At 34.2% G+C, this 25,863-nt stretch overlaps 1 protein-coding gene across 1 annotated transcript in view; it reads right to left on the bottom strand.

Annotated features, from left to right (window-relative positions):
- Positions 1–25,863, bottom strand: part of LOC140444132 (uncharacterized) — a 111,805-nt gene continuing 85,942 nt past the window's right edge. Inside the window, exons 2-4 of the mRNA XM_072535804.1 lie at positions 7,390–7,565; positions 5,359–5,666; positions 1–4,708 (exon numbers count right to left, since the gene is read on the bottom strand). Coding sequence (XP_072391905.1) covers positions 3,047–4,708; positions 5,359–5,666; positions 7,390–7,564 — 2,145 coding nt within the window. The 5' untranslated portion in view covers position 7,565 and the 3' untranslated portion in view covers positions 1–3,046. The remainder of the gene's footprint in view (positions 4,709–5,358; positions 5,667–7,389; positions 7,566–25,863) is intronic.

Raw genomic sequence — 25,863 nt, 5'->3', positions numbered from 1 at the left:
TTAAACATACAAACTATACACCTAGGTAACGTTCAAATACTTTTATAAATTTAAATATTTCATGCTGTTTACCCAAAAAAATAAGTACGTGAATATAAAACGAAGATAGAAAAAATAAAATTTTTAATTTCCATTGATATTTTCATATACAGCGTAGGAAGTCTACGAAGTGAATATACATTTTAAAACGGCAACAGTGCTACAGTACGCCAAGGAGCAGCAAATACAACAACCAAAGGCTTTTATCAATTCCACCGAGCCTTGCAGTTTGGTTAATAAAAAGATTCTCGAATAAAATTGGCAGGAAAAATTCCTATCGTAAAAGATTATTAATTATTGACAAAAAATATTGTTTGTGTAGGGTGTAAGTAACCAACAACAAAATGTCGTCATTTAAATGGCCATAAATCCGGTTTTACTATACGTTGGAAGCTTGGACTCAGTAAAAGGTATCTTCTAAAGCTACCTAGAGATTTTTGTGATGCGCTAAAGACGAATACGACAGATCTTATGGTTGGAGTCAGTGGCGAATGCTGTAGTTCTGCGCAGAATGAGAAAAGAACGTAAAGAAAATCTCACAAAAAAGAAAAAACGAAAATTATTGTACATTGGACATATGAGAACTTAAAGCAAGAAATATATTTTAGATTAAAATTGTTTTAAAATATCTTAGTGACTTTTGTTGCTGTCTTAATTGCGATTAAATATTAATATCGAAAAAAATATCTATATGGTCAATTAAAGTCAATTGTTGTAATGTGTTTTGTTGTTTTTTTTTAAATGCTGATACATATAAAAAATAAATGGATCTTACTAGCGCAATTTACACTAACATCGCTGCGGTTAGCAAATTTGCAGTGTTGCAAGATTGAACTGGTTTTCTGAAAATTACAGATATATTCAGCGGAAATTAAAAGCAATTTATGTTTTTGTGTTTGTTTTATGTTCACAAAATTAGTTAACACGGAATTGCATCAATTAAGAGTCGATTTAATAGACAGATTAAAAAGTATTTGTAGTTACATTAATTACAATACAGAATATTATAAATTTAAACAATCAAGAAGTAGGAACTAATAAAAAATAGTCAGTTTGGATTTTTTAACAAAGCAAAATTGCTATCAAGGTTGAAATAAATTCTAAGAAGGCTCAGTAATATTTTAAGAAGAATTGTAATTTACTATACAAGGTGGGGCAAAACTAATCACCTTATTAGAAAACACTATATCCAAATGTCAATTTGGTTTTTACATTTGTGAAGTAAACAAACGCACTGGACAAGTTATGACTCGTTTTACTTCGCAAGAACGCAGAATAATTGTTTCTATTATTTTGCACAACAATCTATCGGTTACGTTGGCGCAGCGTCTCGTCTTAAAGAGACTGGAACAACACGAGATGCTCCCAAGGCTGGCCGAGGCCCCAGAGCAACCGTTTTGTTGAGAATATTGCTCAAGATATCGAAGAGGAGTCTGGAACATCGTCAAGATGACGTGCCACGCAATTAGGAATTAGCCGGCGGTCACTACGCGGAATTTTGGTGGCAGATTTGAAGATGTTCCCTTATAAGTACAAACAGTGCATCCGCTGTTAGTTATTAACCACCAAACGCGTCTAAACTACGCTTTAGCCATCCTGAATCTCAAAAAAGAAGAGGACGATTTTTGATCGAAAATTATCATGAACGATAAGGCTCATTTCCATCGTAGCTCTTACATAAACAAAATGATCATTTCTATGGCACCAGAAATCCGTGTATCACCCAAGAAGATCTGCTCAAAATTACTGTGTGGTACTGTTTAGGCTGGAGGAGTCATCAGGCCAATTTTCTTTAAGAACGCCTGTGCAAATGACGGCTGTGGACGGCGCGAGCTACAAAGTCATGATTACAGAATGTTTTCTTCCTTAATTGGATGAATTTTGACTGGAAAACATATTGTTCTAACAGGACGATGCATCGGCGCACACTGCTCAAGCCACAACCGATATTCTGAAGGAAGCATTTCCGGGTCACGTAATATTTTCGTGAATTGCACTGGCCGGTCAGATCACCCGATTTAACCGTTCCAGACTTCTTTTTATGAGGTTTTTTGATGTCGCGGATTTACTTCAACACGCCTTATACTCTTGGAGCCCTTAAGAAGAATATTAGCTAGTAGTACGAGAACTTGTCGTCTGAAGTTTTGGCAAGAGTGATGGAACATGCCATACAATGGGCCCATATGATCATCAACTCTGGCGGCGGCCACTTGGCCGATATCATTGTCTCGAAATAATGAAACAGATTCTAAATTAACTCACGAGAAAACTAGAAGCATTCGAAATGTGGGTGTACCGACGAATTCTTCGTATATCCTGGACCGAACATGTCACCAACACAGAGGTAATCCAAAGAATCGGAAAGGAGAAAGAAATCGTGAGCAAAATCAAACAAAGAAAGCTTGAATATCTAAGCCATATATTGAGACAGGATAAGTAATGTCTACTGCAATTGATTGTCCAGGGGAAAATAGACAGTAAGCGAGGGTCAGGCAGGAGAAGACACTCGTGGCTCCAAAATCTGCGGAAGTGGTTCGGGCTCACATCGGTCGAACTATTCAGAAGCGCCGCAAACAAGATCAGAATTGTCATGTTGATAGCCAACGTTCGCAACGGACAGGGCACTTAAAGAACAAGATTATAATGAATTAAATAAACAAATTTAATAAGCAGAACCAAGTTTTTTATTAAAAAGAACATTGTATGATTACTTTTGCCCCATCTGTTAGTTAAAAAATTGTTAAATGATTTAAAATATTACAGTCTTTCGTTGATTTATTTCTCACTAACAGTTGTAACTAACAGTTGTACAAATGCAATTGATAACTGGTGATTCAGTGTGCAAAATAATATAAAATACCAAAGAACTGTTATTTTTAAACGCACCATGCAATCTCTTAACTATATTAAATTTAAAACTAATGTATAAATTACAGTGAGAATTTTTTGAGTGACTACTTCTTGATTAATTTCTATGGCACATCAAAACCAAAATCTACCGCTCAAGTTAAAGCTTAGTAGTAGCCTGCAGTTTGACATATCTATTATGTTGTACATGTTCATCACACTCTGGAGGCATAAAACACTGATGCGTTTGAATCTTCGGTTTCATTAAGATCTTCTTGACGCCCCAAACCAAAACGATAACCATAAGACACAAAACTAGAAATATCGATACAAATGCTACATCCAGATTGGTGAAACCGGTAGTGGCTGTCTTAAAAACCGTTACGCACCTGGATTTGTTGACATCTATGCTAGGACTAGAAGATACTATATTCGCGCAAACTCTATAAGGGCCCGCTGTGAGCCCGAAGAAGTTATACTTGGGATTGCTGCAGTTAATTGTTCTTTGTGACAACAGCGCACTTTGTTCGAGAATTGCTACGTTAAGTTCACAGCTGGCACTTGGATAAACGTTAACATCGATGGACAGAGCACCGGCGTTTGACAGATTAGCCATCACTGAGATGACTCTTGGCAATTTAATAGAAAAGTTGGTACTCGGTTGAACTTTTACGTTTCTAAGTAGCGGCAAGATATCGGAACAACCGAGAATAAGGGAAACATCATCTGCTTGGATTGATTCTAGAAGAACAATACAGTATCTGTAACTGTGATCTTCTTGCAATTGAATAGCGTTGGGTACTGTCAGATTCAAAGTTTTTGGATCCAAAAGTTCAGAGGAATTGCACTTTACCGGATTAGACTCTACTAGGACTTCATTCGGACCTTCTTCTTCGTAAATAAAGATAGCGTCACAAGTATAAGATGAAAAATCATCCTCTATACCCCACGAAAGTTTAATATGCTTTCCATCATAATTAAAATCTTTAAGATTTATTCTTGCTTTAAACGGAGAAGATAGAGGTGCCATCACTGTATCGTCTTCTTCGCCACAAATAAGATTATAAGTTGGCATTTCAATCAAAAGACCATTTTCTAAGTGTGGTGGGGTAGTACATACAGCGGTTGACTTATCATCTTTGCTAAGACTAGAATTACTCAACCACATTGCAAAGTCGCTGAGACTGCAATCGCAGTTTAGGGGATTTTCGGACAAGGTAAGATGCTCCAATACTGTTGAAGACTTAAATGCATCACTAGCTACAATTGATATGTCGTTCTCGTCTAACCTTAGGGTCTGTAAATTCTTTAAAGGCTGGATTAAATCAGCAGTTAGAGCCCTTAGGAAATTATGCCGTAAATCCAAATAGGTAAGCTTCTGCAGATGCGCTAAAGAAGCTCCAGAAACTGCCACAATTCGGTTATGAGCTAGTTCTAACGTTAACAACGACGTCAAATGACTGAAGGCGTGATCTTCTATAACATCGATCTGATTATGCTGAACTCTAAGAGACGTCAAGCTACCCAAACCTTGCAAAGAACCCATCTTTATACTGCTCAAAGTATTGTGGGATAGTTGTAAATCCTTCAAGAATGTCATCTTTGAGAACGTTCCAGGACCTAGAGGTCCTATTAATGTGTTTTCAGATAAATCTAGTTCTTCTAAAGTTGATAAAGGGTTCAGTCTTGCGATTGATGCTATCGTTAGCTGATTGGCTCGCAGTCGGAGTATTTTCAGTTGAGGTAAATTGTCGAATGTGTCCGGAGCTATGGCAGTGAGGAGGTTGTCGCTCAAATCTACGAATGATAGATTTTGCAATCCCTGCAAAAATAAATGTTTATATTAATTAAAATATAAAAGGCGTTAATAAAAATAGAAATCAATTGAATACAATTCCACAAATGATTTAATGGTAAGATTATATATATATATATATATATATATATATATATATATATATATATATATATATATATATATATATATATATATATATATATATATATATTTAAATGGCCAAATATATGGCCTAGGAGGCCATATATTTGGCCAAACTAAATTCGTCAAACTTTCCGTGCTCGAAACGGTATCAATAGAGCGTTATCATTCATTTCAGCATTCCTGCCTCATCAGACGCTCAGGCTGATACAAATTCAAACTCGAAAAATCCAACAAATGTCTATCCTTAAACTTGAACCACTGCATTGGTTAGCGTACAGAAGTGCCACCTGTCTTATAAGACTGACATCAAAGATCTTTCCAAAATGTATCATAATTTAATAAATTGAGTTGTTTTTAAATGCACCATATCAGATATTTAAGACACGACCCTGAAGCACTCGTATTTTAAGATATCTGTCAGATGTCATTTGTCAATGTTAGATACCAATTTTTAATGGTCTCACAATAATTAAGAAATGTATGTAAGTGATAAACAGAAAATACTAATCGGAATATTGAATCGAGCTTACCTCAAATGATTTATGATCCAACTTCTCTAATTTATTTCCAGAAAGATCGAGCCTGTCGAGCTCCGGTAAGGAATTTAAAGCAGTAGTTGGGACTGAGTCGAGCTGGTTGTTCGGTAATCCTAAGGCTTGTAGTGGTGATGCGAGTCTTTCAAAGGCATTATTGACTATACTCCTAAGTTCTCCCGAAGATACTACCAATCCATGCAACGCGACGCCTTCCAGTATCGGTTCTGTGATTGATGTTACGTTTTGGATGGTGCAGTCTAGAAGCGATACCGAATCTGAAGCTTTGGTTCTTAGCATGTCACCTAAAATGAAAGTGATGGTTTGAAATGTTTGACATAGTAACACATAGTTCTTAGTTTTTATTATAATCACAAATAAGAAGTTACGTATTGAATTAAAACGATCTGATGTCATATTAGACATTTTTTTACCTTTTTTCGGAAAGAAGTTATTAAGACAGAAATATACAGAAATAAGGAACAGTGATCAATAAAAGCAAGAAAACTGTAAGATCTCAGCTAAAAGCCACAACAGCCCAAGAATTAACAAAACAAAAACAAAAAATGACTAGGTTCTGAGGCCGACGGAAGTCAGTTGGTAAAATACTACAGTAATTATTTAACAAGATTTGGTCTAATGAAGAACTCCCAAATAAGAATATCAAAAAAGTGTGATTGAAACTTAATACGAATTACTGGTTATTACATCTTCTTCTTAACATGCCATACACCAAAGTGCGTAGGCGACTATCTCATTACTAGAATTCTGTTCTTGGCGGCGTGACACAGCTCGCCTGTATTGTGTATTCCTGTCCATTCTTTAATATTCCTTAACCAGGATAATTGTTTGCGGCCGGCTCCTCTCCTACCTTCGATCTTCCCTTGTAGGATTAACTGTGGTATTTCATATTTTGCTCCTCTCAATATGTGCCCAAGGTAACCAATCTTGCGTTTTTTAATTAATTTAAAGAGTTCTCTTTCCACGCCGGCTCTCTTAAGGACATCATCGTTTCGAACTCTATCCACCCAAGGTATGCGCATCATTCTTCTTAATGGCCACATACAAAGATGCTATTTTGGTCAGTTCTATTACATGTAAGGGCTATTATACATGTGAATTTTTTCTGTTTTTAATTTTCTTCTTCTTCTATGTTTCTTCTGTTGTGTACATATCTCGAGTTAATTATACAGGGTCTTCCAATAGGGATTTCATGTACACCTGGTAAGTATTTAACCACATTGCTTTTTTAACCTTAGTCAAAATTTAACCTTCACGTTTAAATTCACTAAAGTGGTAATACTTGTTCCAGGTAATACACTGATGATGGATTTTTTAGTCCGAAACGGTTTGTGAAGTAGCCCGAACGGGTCTTTTTAATTATATATCTTTTATAAATGATTTTTAAATAAAACTTTTGTAATTAATGGTTTTAAGTCAACTACAGCCAATTACCATGAATGGATATAGTGTACAAAGACAACCGCAAATGATAAAATCGTTTTATCAAAATGGGTGTTCCGTTCGATCAATCTTCCGCTCACTTCACCCATTTTTCAGTCACCATACTCGTCCTACCGAGGGGACTAGCCGCATTGCGAATAAATTTGAATCCACTGGTTCAGTAAAGAAGCAACTAATACCCCTACGGCGACGAAATGCAGGATCTGCTGAAAACATCGCCCATATATATGACCTGTGGGCGTAAACAATTTAAATAACCTAGAAGCTGAAAGTAAATGACCATATATAACGATGTGTATTCTCTGAACAGTTGGAAACTGACCTTAATTTTCATAAAAAAAAAACATCTTCAGCGATGAGGTCCATTTTTGGATGGGTGGATACGTTCCCAAACAGAATTGTTAAATTTGGGAAGTTACCAATACAGACGAGATCCAGTAGCGTCGAATTGTAAAAAAATCGATGGACACGCTTAGTTAAAGGCATTATATACAATCATATTCATAATGTTATGTAAAGCAAAAATGGTTATTTTTTTAGTTACAAGATTTTAATTTTACTCACCTATAATCTTCAAGGCCGTTTTATCTCCTGTACACCTCAGGGTGTGCGGCATATCGCAGCTGCATTCAACCACTGGCTGAGAGTCGATCTCGGGACATTTCCATAAATCCGGTCCTGGTGACGGAATAGCTGATGAACCGCACCACCATACCAGCGACAACACTAGCCACCACATCCTGTAATTGAATTTAAGTCGATTAGTATTAGTATTTGTCGCTGGACGTTGACTAGAATTCAAATGCAATTGATTGGAATAATTATTCGCTATGCCTAAAATGAACTTCCGGTAATTTTATGGTCGGTGTGATGAATATGGCTACCGTTATAAGGTATAAAGGAAGGAAGGTTTCGATTCTTTCAGGAATTTATAACGGAATGTGAAAGAACGAACTAATAGGCTAGAAATGCACTACACTACTACAAAAAATATTATTAATATTTTATACAAACACATACTTCATTAAAAGTTAATACATTAACATACTTTTTGTTTAAGTGATGGATTCGACCGTTCTTGACGGAAATTCATTTTATCTAACATTAAAACACTGAAAAGTTTCGTTTTCAACACTTCCACAAAATTTCTATCACTCCAGCTATTTCGACAGTGTCTTTCTTAATCGATCTATTTTTGGTATGCGTTTACCCTTTAGTATTTTTAACTGAATAAGTTGAGGGGGGAGAACTGCTTATCTCAAGTTTTTGTAAGGTTATGGTTATGGTAGATCGGTACAGGGCCCATTTATGAGCCCTTAAGATACATAAACCTTATAAGACGGGTCCATTGCATTACTCCTATCATACGGACTAGGTCCATAAGACCCTAGTCTACGGTGTTTCTGGGGCCAAAGCTACTCCAGGTTCTTATATCCATAGTAACCTTGGGACCTCACAAGCTAACCGGTAAGCATACTGACTACCAGAGAGCATCTGCTACGGTCTAGAGGAAGAAGTTGGGTTATAAGACTTTTGGATAGCCCCACTATGTGAAGCCCTAGCCTTTCTCATAGCCTGTCTCTGAAATCCGAAAGGAGGAGGATCTTACACGGTGTTGAACAGTCGATCGTCTTCTACGCGGCACGAGTCTGGAGCGGGGCGGTAGAGATAACGGCCTATGGGAGGCTCATGACACGAGTGGAAAGAACAAATCTGTTGTGAGTGGCATGCACCTACAGGACTGTGTCTGCGGCAGCCTTGTGGACCATTACTGGATGTGTTCCGTTGCATGTTTTGGCGGTGGAATGAAAAGAGCTCTATAAGAGAAGAGGCCAACCCCTTACTATGGCCGAGAGAAGACAGAAAAGGGAAAGGTCAATTAAAAGATAGCAAGAAGAATGGAACAACACGGAGGATGTGGTACAGTGGAGGAAAATGCTGATCCCGAACATAAGAGATTAGGTGGACTGGGGCCACAGGTGACTGGATTATTTCCTGACGCAGGTGCTCACATGACACGGGTGTTTTAGGGCCTACCTCTCTAGGTTCGGAAAGGCTCACACAGATTAATGCCTATACTGTGAACACTAGGATACTGTGACAAATACGATGTTAGAGTGCAACAGATAGATAGTAGAAAGGAACAGAATGGAAAGAAAGACATGTGTGAATTTTGTTAGAGAAATGATTGAAAATGAAGCAGGTTGGACTAATGTACACAATTATATTCAGGCAGTGATCAAGAGAAAAGAAGAGGACAAAAGACAGCTGCACCAACGGCAAAGGTAAAAACGAAAGATGCTGGAAGTTACAGGTAGAAAAGTGGGTCAGACTGTATGAGTTAACTGTGTGAATCAGACTGTGAGTAAGGAGGAAATGTCCGTCTGGGAGTGATGCCGTACTAGGAGCGATGAAGGTCTTCCACGCGCTACCTGGAACGAGACAGGGAGCCTCCTTGCTGACAGTCTGTGGATAAATGAAGGTAGTGCTTCGGAGGTGATGCCGGCCTTACAGCGGCCATTCTGCTTTCGGATCGCTGAATGACAGAGGAGGTTCTGGTTTAGCAGGTAGGCGTTCGGAGTAGACTCGGCGACGAGAGGACATTTTAAAGTACCTCGGGAGCTATCGCCGGAAATACGAAGAACGAATCCTGCACTAAGGTCAGTGAGGCGGCGTCCTGGACTGAAATGTCTTTTGAAGATTCCCAGAACAGGCCATTTTGAACAGGCCCAGAAGTCCTGAACCTCCGCAAAAGAAGTTTTTTGAGACTACTCCAACCAGTACTGAAGGGCACTCCAATCACAGTTTCGGATTCCACCGGTAGAGTGGATGAGCCCTGTCTTGAGTGGATGAGCCAGTTCGTTCCCTTCCCCGCCTGTGTGTCCCTATTTTTCTAAGGAAAACTTCTTCTTTCTCTTCTTCTTATATTCGGCCTTGGGCCCCTTTCTCTCTCATCTTAAGACCATAGTAGTATTTGTGCTATTGATTTCCAGCTATAATTTCTGTGATAGCTGGTAAACCTAATTATTAAAATTTTTAATCTATTACTTTTGATTTCTCGATATAGTCTTCAGCCATATTTGTTAAATGACCTCCTTTAACTATTCGAACGTGAGCTCCAGCATCACCAATTTTGCGAAAGTTTTACAAAACTGTTAAGGCCAAAAAACAAACAATATTTATTTTTAAGCCGATTTGATTTTGGATTTTGTTATTTTATATAGTTTCACAAAATTTTGAAAAACAAAACACATTTTTAATAAGGCTTAATAATTTAAGCCAAAAGAAAAAGCAATTATACAGTGGTGTATACAAACAAATCTAGCGACTGTACAAAAACTTACATTGGTCAAACTAGTAGAACTTTAACAAACGGATAGCAGAACATAAAATGACTTTTGTAACGGGATTTAATTAAGCATCCAGAAATCAGATCTAAGTAACCTAATTCAGTTTAAAAATTTAAAATCCTTTTAATCATATTATTTATTGCTTATTGGCCAATGCGATTGTTTGTTTATGACATTAAAAATATCGGTGTAACTAGAACACGCGCCGACCTAGTAAAATTTGTAATGTAATCAAAAGCTTATTTAATAATGTGTACAAATTATATTAGAAAACCATGAATGCATAAATAAACGCACGTGAGTTAAATACCCGGAAAATAACGGGAGTAGATCATTAAGAATTAAGAGTTAACAGTCGAAGCTAGATCGAGTTAATCAACCCCATGCAGGGAGTAAACTACCCCTAGAGTTCTTGATGGAAGCAATCAAATAAACATTATATTATTATCCAACATTAATATACTTTTAATAATATAAAAAAAACAGATTTTACGTACCATTTCACGTTCTAGACCATAATCATTCTTTTAATGATCAATTTCAAATTCTTCACATTTAAAATAAAGGCCTTAAGCTACATATTTTTATTAGAATTTATGGAAATTAACAAATTAAAAAATACAGTCATAATTCTGAATGACCAACTTGAAACAAACAGTTTTACCCTCCTCAACTTATTCAGTTGAAGACTATAAAGTATGAACGCATACCAAAGAATAGATCACTTGAGAAAATCAAAGATTTAAGTGTTTTATTGTTAGATAAAGTTAATTGTCATCAAGTAAAGGTCGAATTCATCACATATTTTAAGAAGCTATAACTTTTTAAAGAACGAAAGAAATTGTTCTCAGAGGATATTTAAAAGCGAACAGATTTCTTTTTTTTTTCGTTTTATACATCTAAAAAGTTAAAAAAAAAAACTAATAATACAGCTGTAACTCAAGTTCAGTGAGATACGTAAACACGTGTGAATTCTCTCGGAACCTGGTGAATAGCCGGTGAATCAATCAGCTCCCGATCTTCGCATTAATAAATTCATTGGTCGTACTTAGGCCGTACCTTATTAGGAATACCATTGAATCTGCCTTCTGTTTTCAGAGAGAGGCCTTAACTGAAAGTTACCAAGTTATTCGTTGAATCAAAACCGCATTGCTATAAATGTTTGCTAAATTATCAAACAAGTGCTCATTCTGCAAAAGCTTATCTGCGATCGCATCGCTTTTGCGATGCTTAATGTGCCTCTTTTTTCTCTTTTTAGACTTTCATTATAGATTTTGATCCGATTATCTCTTTAGTTTTTATACGGTGTTTAAGATTTATGTGAAATAGATGCCAGATGTTTGATTTCTATCCGTTTTTTGTGATCTCTATAAACACAACCATTTCTAGAAATCATTTGGAACCTGCTTGGAGAAAACAATTTAGTATATAATATATATATATATATATATATATATATATATATATATATATATATATGAAAATTACTTAGTTCTCGGGAAGAACCGCGTTGAGAATTTATTACTCGACGTTTCGGCACCCATTTTGGAGCCATTATCAAGAGTGATATGGTTCGGTTCGAGTTCGGAGAATTGAGACCCCAAACTCGAACCGAACTGTATCACTCTTGATAATGGCTCCAAAATGGGTGCCGAAACGTCGAGTAATAAATTCTCAACGCGGTTCTTCCCGACAACTAACTAATTTTCATTCATCTGACCGCGGAAATTTATCCGAACATATATATATATATATATATATATATATATATATATATATATATATATATATATATTGCTGTGATCTGCTTTATGATGTTTTATTATTAATTAACACTAATTTAATTAATCCAATTATTTAATTAATTAATTCACTAATTTATGCAGAGTCATACAAATCAATTACTATTAAAAATTCTCAGGGTGTCTTCTTAATTTTACTTTAATCAGTTTACTTTATATATCTCTTCTAGTGGGTTCAGTATCTTTTATAGTTGCTCATATTTCTGTTATTTAGTTCTATTGTTTGCCTTGTTTTCCGTTGGTTTTCTTCCATTGTTTGTGTCTGTATTTGCATCATTGCTAATAATTTTTCCAGCATCCCTGTTTCTTTTCTTTCCTCCATTATTGTAGCATTTCCTTCATTATCCGATCCTTCATCAATAATTGTTTCCTCTTCTATCTTATCCTCTTTCCTTTCTTGCGTTTTGCTTTGACTCCTTGTGGTCGACATGTATTTGAGTTTTATCCCCGCCTGATATAAAATTCGAAAATACCCGGTCTGCTGTATATACACAAATTTTTCTTTCCCAAATATTATCAATTTATCACATAAATTTTAAATTCATCAAAAAATTAAATCAATCAAAAATAGAATAAATGTAAAATTGTACCTAGATAAAATAACTCAAATAATATTTCATAAATTTTCAAATAAATATATCAAATTCTTTCCGACGGGCAAATAAATTCTCTCAATCACCTGTTTTCCGTTTCTGATCCTTCAAATTCACAACTAGAGATACTTTTAAGCCCCACGTTGGCTCGCCATGTTGTTGTGATCTGCTTTATGATGTTTTATTATTAATTAACACTAATTTAATTAATCGAATTATTTAAATAATTAATTCACTAGTTTATGCAGAGTCATACAAATCAATTACTATTAAAAATTCTCAGGGTGCCTTCTTAATTTTACTTTAATCAGTTTACTTTATATATCTCTTCTAGTGGGTTCAGTATCTCCTAGTTGCTCATAATCGGGATAGAACAGGAAACGGAACTAACATTAAAACAACATAAATATGCACACAAATTATTATTTATTTTCAATAAGCAATACGATGAATATTAATAAATAACTTTTGTAGGCAATTATCTTTCCCAACAAACTCCTATACTCTAAATTTAATTTTAATTACAAACTATCTATTGATCTGTTTTATAATAATATCTACTAAAAAATTGACCATATAAAATATAATTTATTCACAAAAAAATAACTCTTTGAAACTTGGAATCTTAGTTCGTATGCTTATATTTGATTTTATCTTTAGAATATCTTAAAGTTTTCTTTCATTCAAATTATTTGACTGACCTCTATTTTTTTTTCACTAATGATGTCTCCTCTCGATCAAACCACAGTTCCTTCCTTGATTGATTATGTTACCGGCAGACCAGAAGAGAAGACGTGTTTTCGTGTAGTCAATCTGAGTACCAGTGTTTTCGTTTGTTAGTGAAAAAGGTGGAAGCTGAGAGCAGATCAAAATCGAGAAGATTAATACCTCTTTTGAGTCTGCATAGTCCACGAGACATAATTGAGAAAGAAAGGAGAATTTGTGAATAAAGAGAACCGGTCAAAAGAGGCTTGGGCTTGTGTTTTCGGAGGAGTAGTTTGCTGGTATGCGGTTTGGATCGATGCTGAGAACGGGAAAGATTTGATGGTAGCCGGACATAATCAATCAAGGAAGGAACTGTGGTTTGATCGAGAGGAGACATCATTGGTGAAAAAAAAATAGAGGTCAGTCAAATAATTTGAATGAAAGAAAACTTTAAGATGTTCTAAAGATAAAATCATATATAAGCATACGAACTAAGATTCCAAGTTTCAAAGAGTTATTTTTTTGTGAATAAATTATATTTTATATGGTCAATTTTTTAGTAGATATTATTATAAAACAGATCAATAGATAGTTTGTAATTAAAATTAAATTTAGAGTATAGGAGTTTGTTGGGAAAGATAATTGCCTACAAAAGTTATTTATTAATATTCATCGTATTGCTTATTGAAAATAAATAATAATTTGTGTGCATATTTATGTTGTTTTAATGTTAGTTCCGTTTCCTGTTCTATCCCGATTATGAGCAACTAGGAGATACTGAACCCACTAGAAGAGATATATAAAGTAAACTGATTAAAGTAAAATTAAGAAGGCACCCTGAGAATTTTTAATAGTAATTGATTTGTATGACTCTGCATAAACTAGTGAATTAATTAATTAAATAATTCGATTAATTAAATTAGTGTTAATTAATAATAAAACATCATAAAGCAGATCACAACAATATATATATATATATATATATATATATATATATATATATATATATATATATATATATATATATATATATATATATATATAAAGTAAAACTCTTTAAGGTTTGTTAAGCATCAAGTTTATTTAACTCTTTCTCAAAACATGCTAAAAAAATGAAAACAAAAAACTACATTAGACAATGAAGTTGTATCTTCAACTGGCTTATCCTTGTGAGCATGTTACTATAAACTTAGCAGAATTACTTAACATTTGACGACATTTTATTAATTTGCTTTTCTTTCTTCTTTCATTTAAAACTTATTCGGTACTATGGTTTCCATGTCTCTTCTATTTTAAGTTAGTTTGACAGAGGAAGTGTCTATGTTTATGCAAACCTTCATCGCACATTTTCACATAATATGTAAAAATGTTTCGTTTGCACTTTGAAAAAGCGACATAGTTTATTTTACTAAGTAATTAAGAAGGGAAAACCAAACACAAATAAAAAAAAATTATCTTATTTAAACTTGAAATAATCCCTACCAATCTAAACACCAAAAACGTTGAACGACGCATAAAACGTTGTACGTCGAATATGAGTACGTCGACATAAATGTCATACGTCATTTGCTTGTACATTTGCTGGAGGTCTATGTTTGGCGGCAAGCACAGCAGGTCTATGTTTATCAGTGGACGTTGCCACGTGCAGCGAAGATACTGCATTTGGTTTCGTGCCGGCGGGGTGGGGGGACGGCATTACTACGCATCGATGAAACAGCGTTTTGATATCACTTGAGCGGGAATCAGTATGCCGATTCTGGACCACGATGGGGGCCAACGAAAACGAATACGTACGTCATGGTACGTTGGCATAGAACCCTCTGACAATGAAAGACCACGTTGGTCCAGAACTCTCTGACAGTTCCAGACCACGTTGGCCTAGAACCCTCTGACAGTTCCAGGACACTGAGATAAGGATGTGGTCGGGATCTGTCTGACAATTCCAGATCACGTTGGTCAGGATCTCTCCCTATAAGTCTACTGCTATTCGTATATTAAAATATTAAATTGCCAAGTGTTTCTCTCTTCGACAAGGACCCATTACATCTATACTCATTTTACGATATATGTACCAATTTATAATAAAATCAAAGCTACCAAAAAGGTTGAATCAATATAGAATTTTTCACATCTAAGAATTAATAATTTTCGAATCCTCTTAGTAGTCGACTGAAGAAACCACAGACAAAAAACTTTTTTATATCCATAAAATCTGAATTGCATCATTAGATAAAATAGCTCTAAACCAATTTGAATAAAAAAATCTTCCATTTCAAAATTGCTAAACTTTTCACACGTATTCATTCGTTTTATACAGATTTTCAATTATTTCTATATAGCACGGGTGTCAAGTGGCATAGAAAATGCACGAAAGGAAGTGAGAATTTCTGTCTATCTTATTATTCTACAGAAGACACAGTATAAAGGCCGAACACAAGTGAATAACTGAAATAAAAGGAACTGACTTCTTGTTACCGAGTCAGCGGCGTAGAGTATCGACATGAGATTATTCTAAAAATTAGCTGAATTTATATTTCTTTTCTATCTGAATGAATATGAAAGAATAAAAATTTTGAGTTTCGTAATATTGGGTATTATGAATAAAAATGAGAATTTAGTTTATACTCAAAATTTTGTAGTAAATACTCCACGTGGTATGAATGAAAAACAGAAGTAGATACCCGACTTGAGTAGGTCCTCTTATATACAGTTTATTGTGAGAATGTTCTCATTTTTGATATGAATAAAAATATCTTTATTTTCTTTAGAATGAGAATCTACTTCATAAATTTGGAGTCTAATAGTTCTTCTTCTTTTTAAAGTTCCATCTCCTATCGGAGGTTGGATATCATAACGGCTATGGTCACTTTGTTGGCTGCTGCTCTGAAAAGTTGTAATGAACTACAGTTAAACCATTCTCTAAGGTTCCTCAGCCAGGAGATGCGTCTTCTTCCTATGCTTCTTCTTCCTTGGATCCTTCCTTGCATAATAATTCTCAGCAGCTCATATTTTTCTCCTCTGGTTATGTGACCCAAATATTCTAGTTTTCTTCTTTTTATGCTGTTCATAATTTCTAACTCCTTATTTAGACGTCGTAGTACCTCAGCATTGGTAATCCTTTGAACCCACTGAATTTTTAATATTCTTCTGTAACACCACATTTCGAACGCTTCTATTTTCCTTATGTGTTGTTTCTTCAATGTCCAAGCTTCCATTCCGTATAGTAAGATAGAAAATATGTAACATCTTAGAGCCCTCAATCTGAGATGCAACTGAAGGTCTCTGTTGGTAAGCATTGTCTTCATTTTCACAAATGCTTGCCTTGCAGTTTCAATTCGGACTTTGATTTCTCTGCTTTGGTCATTTTTGTCATCAACCCAGGTTCCCAGATATTTATATGTCTCTACTTTTTCTATTTGGGTTTGCTCTATCATTAATCTTTCATTTCCATGTTGCGTTTTTGAGACAATCATAAATTTAGTTTTTCTCTTATTTATTTTTAGTCCGTATCTAATGCAATAATCGTTAATTCTATTTACCAATTCTTGTAGCGATTCCAGGGTGTCTGCCATTATAACGGTGTCATCAGCGAATCTTATGTTATTTACTATTCTTCCGTTTACAGAGATTCCATCACCCAGATCCGCTATCGCTTCCTGGAATATGGCTTCACTGTACACGTTAAACAGTAATGGTGACAGAACACAGCCCTGTCTTACTCATCTCTTTATATCTATATTTTCGGACTTTTGTTCTTCTATCTTTATATTGGCCTTTTGATTCCAATACAGATTGATAATGATTCGTAAGTCTCGTCTGTCTATATCTTTGTTTCTCAGTATTTCTATTAGTTTTTCATGTCGGACCCTGTCGAATGTCTTCTCGAAGTCGATGAAACAGGAATAAATATCTAGGTTCATATCTGAGCATCTTTGAGAGAGGACATTAAAAGCAAACAATGCCTCTCTCGTTCCCAAACCCTTGCGGAACCCAAACTGAGTATCATCCATATCATCTTCTAGTTTTCTATATAATCTTCCATGAATCACCTTTAGAAATATTTTGAGGGTATGGCTTATTAGTGATATTGTCCTATAGTCTAAACAATCTTTGGCATATACTGTTTTTGGTATTGCTACAAAGGTGGACACCAACCATTCCTGTGGGATTTTTCCAGTTTTATATACTTCATTAAATAGGTCCAGAAGTACAGGTAGAGTTTCATCGTCTAGACATTTCAGTAGTTCCGCAGGTATTTCGTCTGGACCTACAGTTTTTTTGTTTTTTGCGTTTCGTATTGCTTGTTCGATTTCCTCTATTATGATCTCTGGCCCCGTTTCGCTGTCGATTTCTTCCGGTTCTTGCCGATTATCCTTAAACAGATCTGTTATGTATGTCTTCCATTTTTTTAATTTCTCTTTAATTTCTATAATGATTTTTCCATTTGCGTCTTTCAGAAGGGCATCTTTCTTTTTTCTCAGTGTATTTGTCTAATAGTTACCAGACTTCAATTTTATCGTGGCAAAGCTATGGTTCATGTTTAATTTGCGTTCAAAAAATATTATAAACTAAGAAGGACATGTGATCGTGATTTTAAAGCATTATAATTGATTTAATAAAGAAAATGTTAAGTGGCTTTCAAATAACTTTTTGAGTGAAAAATCAGAAGAAACAACAGGTGGGGCTATATGTAACTTCGATAACATGAAAATATTTTTAAGATATGTAGGTAATTTGTTCATTTTTAAGATATGTAGTGTTCATCAAACTACTGTGTCTAAGGTTGTGACGCGAGTTGCTGACCAGATAAAAGAAAAATGAGCACGCTGGATAACATTTCCTCACACTCCGGCGGATATAATAGAAGTTAAAGAAAGATGGCAAACAAAGTACACTTTTCCGTGTGCCGTGGGTGTGATTGATTGCACCCACATAAAAATAAAAAGACCACCTCTTCATGGTGATGAATATATTAATCGCAAAGGATATCACAGTATCAACGTTCAAGCTACTTGCAGTGCAGATAAGTGGTTTACAAGCATAGACGCATCATGGCCAGGATCTGTCCATGATTCACGGATATGGAGCAACTCACAACTTTGTAATATTGCTGAAAATGAGTTTAGAAGGTCAAATGCAATAATTTTAAGACATGAAGGTTATGGTGTAGCACCGTGGTTAATGGTGCCCTTTAGAAATCCAAATACTCCTCAGGAGCTTGCTTATAACAAATTATTTACAAAGGAGCGTGTAATAATTGAAAGATCTTTTGGACAACTAAAACAATGATCTACGATGCTTCAATATAAAGTTCGGGTGTCAATAGAAAATGTTCTAAAACTTGTTATATATATATATATATATATATATATATATATATATATATATATATTATGTTACACAATGCAGCTAAATATTTAAATAATGAACTCGATCCAATGGAGCCCCCAATACGAGGTATTCCGGATTCGCGTCCAGTAGAAAATAAAGATGACATTAGACAAAGTAGGCAACGAATGCAATTTCAATTAACAGAAATCGTTCTTGCTCTGACTTGAGGTAAGTAAAAGTCTAAATACAAAATAAAAAATTTATAATTTCTATCGTAACATTTTTCCTTACAACTAACATGTTTTATTATGCAACAGTTTGCAAATGCAAAGTTTTTCCGTTTTCACTGTCAACAATAATATCATTATTATTTGAAGTAGATTGTTCACTTAAATCAGGATTTAGCTTCCTCTTTAGTATTTACTACTTTATTTCCAAAACTCTCAGTTGCTTTAGCAAAACTAGTCTTAGTAGTTCGGTATTTGAAAGTCCTTTGGTATAGTTTGCTTCTTATTTTTCAAGAGGACTAATTTTAATAGGTTTCTTTTTTTTAGGTGGATATAATTCCATTGTAGTATCAGTATTTGTGTAGTAGTATCATGACTGCTGTCTTGTCTTAGGTCTGTTTGTTCTGTACCGACAAATAATGCTCCCAAAATGAAATTGTAACATAAAGTAACCTATATTTTTTGGTTCTAAATAACTTTGTAGATTAAATATTTTGGCCACCTTATTTATATCATGCGTCCATTAAAAACAAACCTCTAGTTACTTTAAAAACAAGTGTTCGTTTTTACGTATGTATTAACATATTTCATAAAATCTTCCCCCAGGTGTCACTTACTGACAGCCGAATCCTTGACCGATCATATACATGACCGATGATTATAAACATAACCGTATTTTAGTATAATGTAAGAATACACATATCTTTTTGGTGTTGTCCTTAAATTGTCCGAAATTCTTTTCTTGTGACATCTTAGTTTGTTTCCCTTTAATTTTCATTCAAACGCCGTTCCTTAACGAATGTTACATATCATTCTGGCTATTTATATTTTATTTACAGTGTACATGTAAAATATTTCAAATGGTGGCAAATATAAATAAATAAACCAAACAAGGCTCGCACAAGACACAACATTCATCATCATCAGTAGCTCGACAAGCCTTTCTGGGTCCTGGCTTGTTATAGGATTCTTCTTCCTTGCTTTCTGTTCCTTGCTTTGTTTTTCCAGTTGGTAATCTTAAGTGTTTTCAGATCTTGTTTCGTGTATCTAAGTTTGGGTCTTCCCTCAACTCAGTCTCCAACATTCGTTCAATGAAAGACACAACATTAAAGACTTCAAATAAATGGTTACTGGAGAATGTAATGCGAAAAATCCGAAAATTAACGAAAATTGTAAACATAAGCAGCTTACAAAGAAACAAAAAAAAAATTCGAAAGGTATATTGGAACTATATACTTGGTAACACTTGAGAAAATTATTGTAAGCAATCATGTTGGGTATAAATGTAACTCTCTGGGGAATTCAGCATTTGTAATTTATAAGACATACATTGTTCCTCCGGTTGCAAAACGTATGATTTAATGGTATTTTTGTGATTTAAAGCAGGAACCTCACTATAATAATATTTGAGCTTGTAGGATTATGAAACTGATTAGAAGAAGAAGGGATTGTATGAACCGTCTACGATATTCTGGTAAAGACTGTTCATTCAAATCAAATCAATTACACTTTTCCCTAGAAAATTAGCAAAAGCGAACTGAGAGCTAGAGTCTGAAATAGTTCTCCCGTTTATTACACACAAAAACCGTTTGTATCCATAAAGTCAGAAAGATTTGTGCCTCTTGTATTTAAAACCTTGTCACGGCTGGATCTTAAATCAAATAAATTAGTATTTTCGAGTAGACCAGGTTTTTCGCTAGACAAAGAATCGAGGTCTGAAATACGTGAGTTAAACTCACCACCAATGATTATAAGTATATCATTATATTTTTCCGTAACATCACTTAAAGCTAATTGAAATATTTCGAGAGTAGTGCTAAAATACAAACTAGGCTTAAAATATAACCATGTGATGTATTAACGACCACGCAGATACAAGAGAAAAAAGAGGAATATGAGATATAGCGATACTTTAACAACATGAATTAAAGAAAGAGGATATGGTCGAGTGAAGAAGACAAAAAGGCCTATGCTCAAAAATGGACAGCGAAAGAATAATACAAAGAAAAAAAGGTAAATAGTTGCTAATACAAAATTGGAAGATATAAGAAAAATGTGGTTGAATATACATTTACGGCAGTAGAATAGGAAAACGCAGGAGGCAAAAATGAATGAAGCACCGAAAAAACAATGGAAACAATTACATTTTTAAATCAGCATCTAAGGCCGCATACTCATAATGACGCTCTATTAATTTATGCAATAGAAGAAAATGTTTGCATATAATTATGTGATTTTCTGATTTTTTTTCTTTAAACATGTAGTAAACAAAAGTTTATTTTTTTCTGAACGCCACTGGCATCATTTAGTTGCAACGAACAGTTTTTATATGCCGTTTGGACCAGTCTGCATTGCGGAGACATTGACAGACATTATAAATTGTGATCATGTGCTAAACCAGAGCTCCTGTCGATGCAACGGCTTGAAAAAGTCAACTTACCTCTCTTGAAAAATATCTGATGGGACTCTCTCAGAAACATACCTTTACTTATGGGTAGAAGCGGCTATTTCTGATAAATGATGGTTATTGTTATTCACTTAAATCTTTAGATTAGGGGTTATAATAAATAAAACGTGAAGGAACGGTAGAAGGAAAAATGGTCGACGAAAACAGAGAAGTAGAAGGAACTCAGAAATTTTATTCAATGCATTCATTATGCATCATTGCATAAATGCAATACAGTAGAATAAAAATTTATTCATCCAACTCCTAATTAAGATTATTTTCGTTATATATTTAATTTTTTAAGCCTCTTTATTTATATCAGAATTAATAGGTTGTTCAATAAGTTTGGCGGTTCGATAAGAGGGGGCATTGCTACTAGCCAAAATTTTTTGAAGTGAAACTTCTATACTCGCGTTTTAAAGTATTTTACTTTCTTCTCTATGGTGAAATGCTGAGCGAGCGTCGCGGAACTCGCGCCACAAGATGGCGTCGTCACAAGTAACGTCATAGAATAGCGGGTCTTCACATCGATTCACTATTCTCGATCAATTAGTTTCTAGTCATCATATATTTACTCTAAGCAGGCTTAAATTAAATGCAACATGAAAAATAATTAACAAAATACAGACATTAAATAAAAAGAAAAAAATTAAAAACATATCTGTCAATAAAAAAAGTAAAATCAATGAAAAAATAAAAGATCGATACTCAAATTCGATTCGCAACAATTCTCGAACGTCAAAATTGATCATAAATGTCAAAAGTCATAAATGTCCTCCCATCAAATTAATAACAATATAAAATCGTCTGTTTAATAACACCTCACATCATAATCAATTTAAAGTGAACATTAAATTAAATAAAAGTTCACTTTATGTGTAAATTTCAGTTTCATAATACCTACTACGAAAGGTGACTATGAATGTAATAGTAGCAACAGAAGTATTTTATAGCATCACCATAGAAAATTAAGTTTTGTTTCCTGTATATCATAATCTAGATCAACAAGAAAACCATTTAATTAAGGCCATAAAAACGAAAAAAGAAGAAGAAAATTTCCCTCAATTGCAAGGTGAAATTGAGGAAACATTATTGTGAATTATGTATTAGACAACATTTTGCAGAACTAGATTCACAATTTCTAAAAAACTATTTTCTAATAAACCAATTGTTTTGTTTCTGAGGTAATTTACAATGTATGAGTCTTACACTTGCTTTCACCTTTGTCAAGATACATTTTATAGGATATTATGATGCTTATGTTTCAGTATTTGCATTTTTATAATTCTACATACATTAATCATAAATATAGTTTTTACAGCAATTTCTCTACTGTATGCTCAAAATTTGTGTATAGTTTAAATTTACTTATTTAATATAAACGACGTTAAAAGACAACACTTTTTGTACAGTATATTTATTATAAATTTTCTTGAGCATATTTTTGTTTAAAATATAATTCAATTTTTAATATTATTTATTTATTAATTTACATGAATTTTAAAAATACACCAAACATGGTATGAGCTTCGCGCTGGTCTACAGAACCGCCTATTTTACCACTTTTTTTTTTGTGATGCGAAAGGATTTTTGAGTGTGGATTACTTGCAAACTGGTAAAACAATAAATTCTGAATTTGATTGTAACCTTTTAGACCAACTGAAGGAAAAAAATAGTAAAAAAGACTCGCTTTGTAAAAGAAAAAATTCTTTTTCATCAGGACAATGCATCGTGGCATATGAGCATTGTGACAATGGCTAAAAACATGAATTAAAGTTGGAATTGTTCGAGCATCCACCATATTCACCAGATTTGGAATTCATTGGAACAAGTCTATTGATGTTCAGGGAGACTATACTGAATAATAAAGTTTATTTCAACAAACCTAAAATTGTGTTTTTTTATAAAATCGCAAAACTTATTAAAAAGCCTTATATCGTCCGTATATAGGAGATGATTCATAGTGTTTCTCTTGAATAATTTGGAGATATAGTGTCTTTTTGTCAAACTTTACGTTTTAATTTATAGGCCTAAATTCCGTAGCTTTAGTGGTAATTTTTATTTTGCTGATAGATATTATAATATTACCTTTTAATTTCTCCAGTACTCTGACCGTATTAAGTGATGTGTTGATCAAGGTAAGTATGACATGGCCTATAGTTTCAAAAATGTGTTTTAACATCTTAAAATTGAGTTTATAATTTTTTTAAATGAAAATCCCGCTTCTGGCACTAATGCTACGTTTATTTAAAATGCACTACCCAATTTACAGACATTATTTGTTTACAACTCTTATTTCTTTGTAAAACTGTGCCTGCGGTATTTGGAATCTGCTTTGCAAGTGAGGTTATGTTTCTGTTGTGAAGTTAGAGAAGTTGTACACCTTTTATAGACTGTCATTAGTTTGTTTGGTTAGTCTTAGGTTCATTAGGAATTACTAGAAAAGTTTTATTTAATAATATGAAATCATATGATATCATTATTTTCGGTACAACACTGACTCTTGAGGTGATTTCATGTAATCAAAAGAACTAGGTTTCCCCAAATTATTTCATCTCATGAACACACCTTCAAAATACTTTCTTCTATTTTAGGATCTATATAACACGTTTTTGGTCGTCATAATAAGTAATCCAGATAAAATTAAATTATTAGAGTGCTTTTCAGAATTTATAACGTTACCAAAAAAACAGGGAGCGAAAGAGTGCGAAGAATATAGGCTAATAAGTCTAATGAGCCATACACTAAAACTTTTTCTTAAAATTATACATCGCAGAATACAAGCTACGCGAAGAGAGAATACAAGACACAGTTTGGTTTCATGAAAGGCGTAGGTACGAAAGATGCACTGTTTAGTCTATAGGTAATATTCCAAAGATGCAGAGATATGACTTGCGATATCTACACCTGCTTTGTGGACTACCAAAAAGCATTTGACACAGTTCAACACTGAAAAATGATGGATGTATTAACAAAAGCCCAAATAGATGATAAAGACCGGCTTATAATACAAAATTTATACTGGAACCAATCAGCCACAATAAGAACAAATCTTGGAGATAAACCAACGGAAGCGATCCAGATTCTGCCAGGCGTTAGACAAGGATGTATACTTTCATCTATATTATTCAACCTATATTCAGAGGAAATATTTAGTGAAGTCTTGGAAAATTGCGAACATGGAATCCTTTTAAATGGAGAAAGCCTAAACAACATCCGCTATGCAGATGGCATCGTTATTTTTGCAGACATTTTAACCAGTTTACAGCAACTAATAACGTAGGGTCCTAAAGTTTTGGGAAAAATTTCAAAAGCATATAACTCTGACCACAATAATCTTATATGTTTATTAAATTATTCAACAATTTAACTTAACCATCCTTATTATAAATCAAAATTCAAATGACAGACAAGGGACCATTATTTTCGATTTGCCTAATAATTCCCCTGACACGTTGCATCATCCTTTGGACGACCTCGGCGTCAATTTCTCTAATTTTTGTATATATGCGGCGTCTTAACTGTTCCTGATTTTATGCTTCCCATCCGTTATTATAGACTTTCCGACATAATATTGCCCAGAACTCTTCAACGAGCCTGGGGTAGGTTGGGGGGATTGTCTGCTTTCGGTACAAAGGTAATGTTGTTAGTTTCGTACCAGTCCCTTGTGATCCTCGCGTAATGACATGAAGCAAGATCTGGCCAAAAAACTATTTGATCATTTGCATGATGTGTGTTCACAAACTGAAGCAATTTAGAGAGACATCTTCGAATATAAATATTTGCGTTTAAGGCTTCGCCTCGAACAACACCAATGTAGGGCTTTGAGATAAAGCCAGCCTCAGAAATTGCACACCATACCAAAATTTTGTCCTCAAATTTTTTCTTACTTTTGAATTTTATTTCATCAGGTACATTTTCGTAATCGTTCGTGTAAAACCCATCGTTACCCTTCATCTCAGAGTTGGACAAAGTAAAATATTTTTCATCGTCCATCACGATCAACTTGTTGACGAAATGCACTCGCCTTAACGCGCGGCAACATCTCGGAATTCTCTCTAATTGATCCTCTGTGTATTTTGGAGCTTTCCTTCTTTTCCGGTAGATAATATTGTTACTCGATAGGGTCCTGTATACTGTAGTCTTTCCAACATGAAATCTTCTGGCCAGTTTTCGCTGTGAGACCCCAATTTTGTTCTTAGCTGCTTCAATCAGTCTTGCCTCTCTTATATGGTTCAAAATCTGCGGTCGGCCACTTTTACGCAAGTTAACACATGGTATCCCTTCTTCACATTCCCTGATTGTTCGATAAATTGTCGATTTGCTTATGTTTTGATCTCGATAAATATTAACAATATCTCGTTTCGACATTCGCCCAACCATATTAAAAACACCTCGACGAATATCAATTTTATTAGACATTTTGCAGAGCACAAACCAAAATATTCTGCTTTGTTTATTAAATGTCAATAACTGATGACATTTCAATTCCATGGCCTTCTTTGTTAAATGCATTTTGCTTCTCAATCAGACCAGGTGAAATTTTTCCCAAAACTTTAGGACCATACGTTAAACAAAGTAAAT

The sequence above is a fragment of the Diabrotica undecimpunctata genome, chromosome 6 (genome assembly GCF_040954645.1).
Source record: "Diabrotica undecimpunctata isolate CICGRU chromosome 6, icDiaUnde3, whole genome shotgun sequence".
Lineage (NCBI taxonomy): Eukaryota > Metazoa > Arthropoda > Insecta > Coleoptera > Chrysomelidae > Diabrotica > Diabrotica undecimpunctata.
This window is presented reverse-complemented; position numbering and strand designations above follow the sequence as displayed.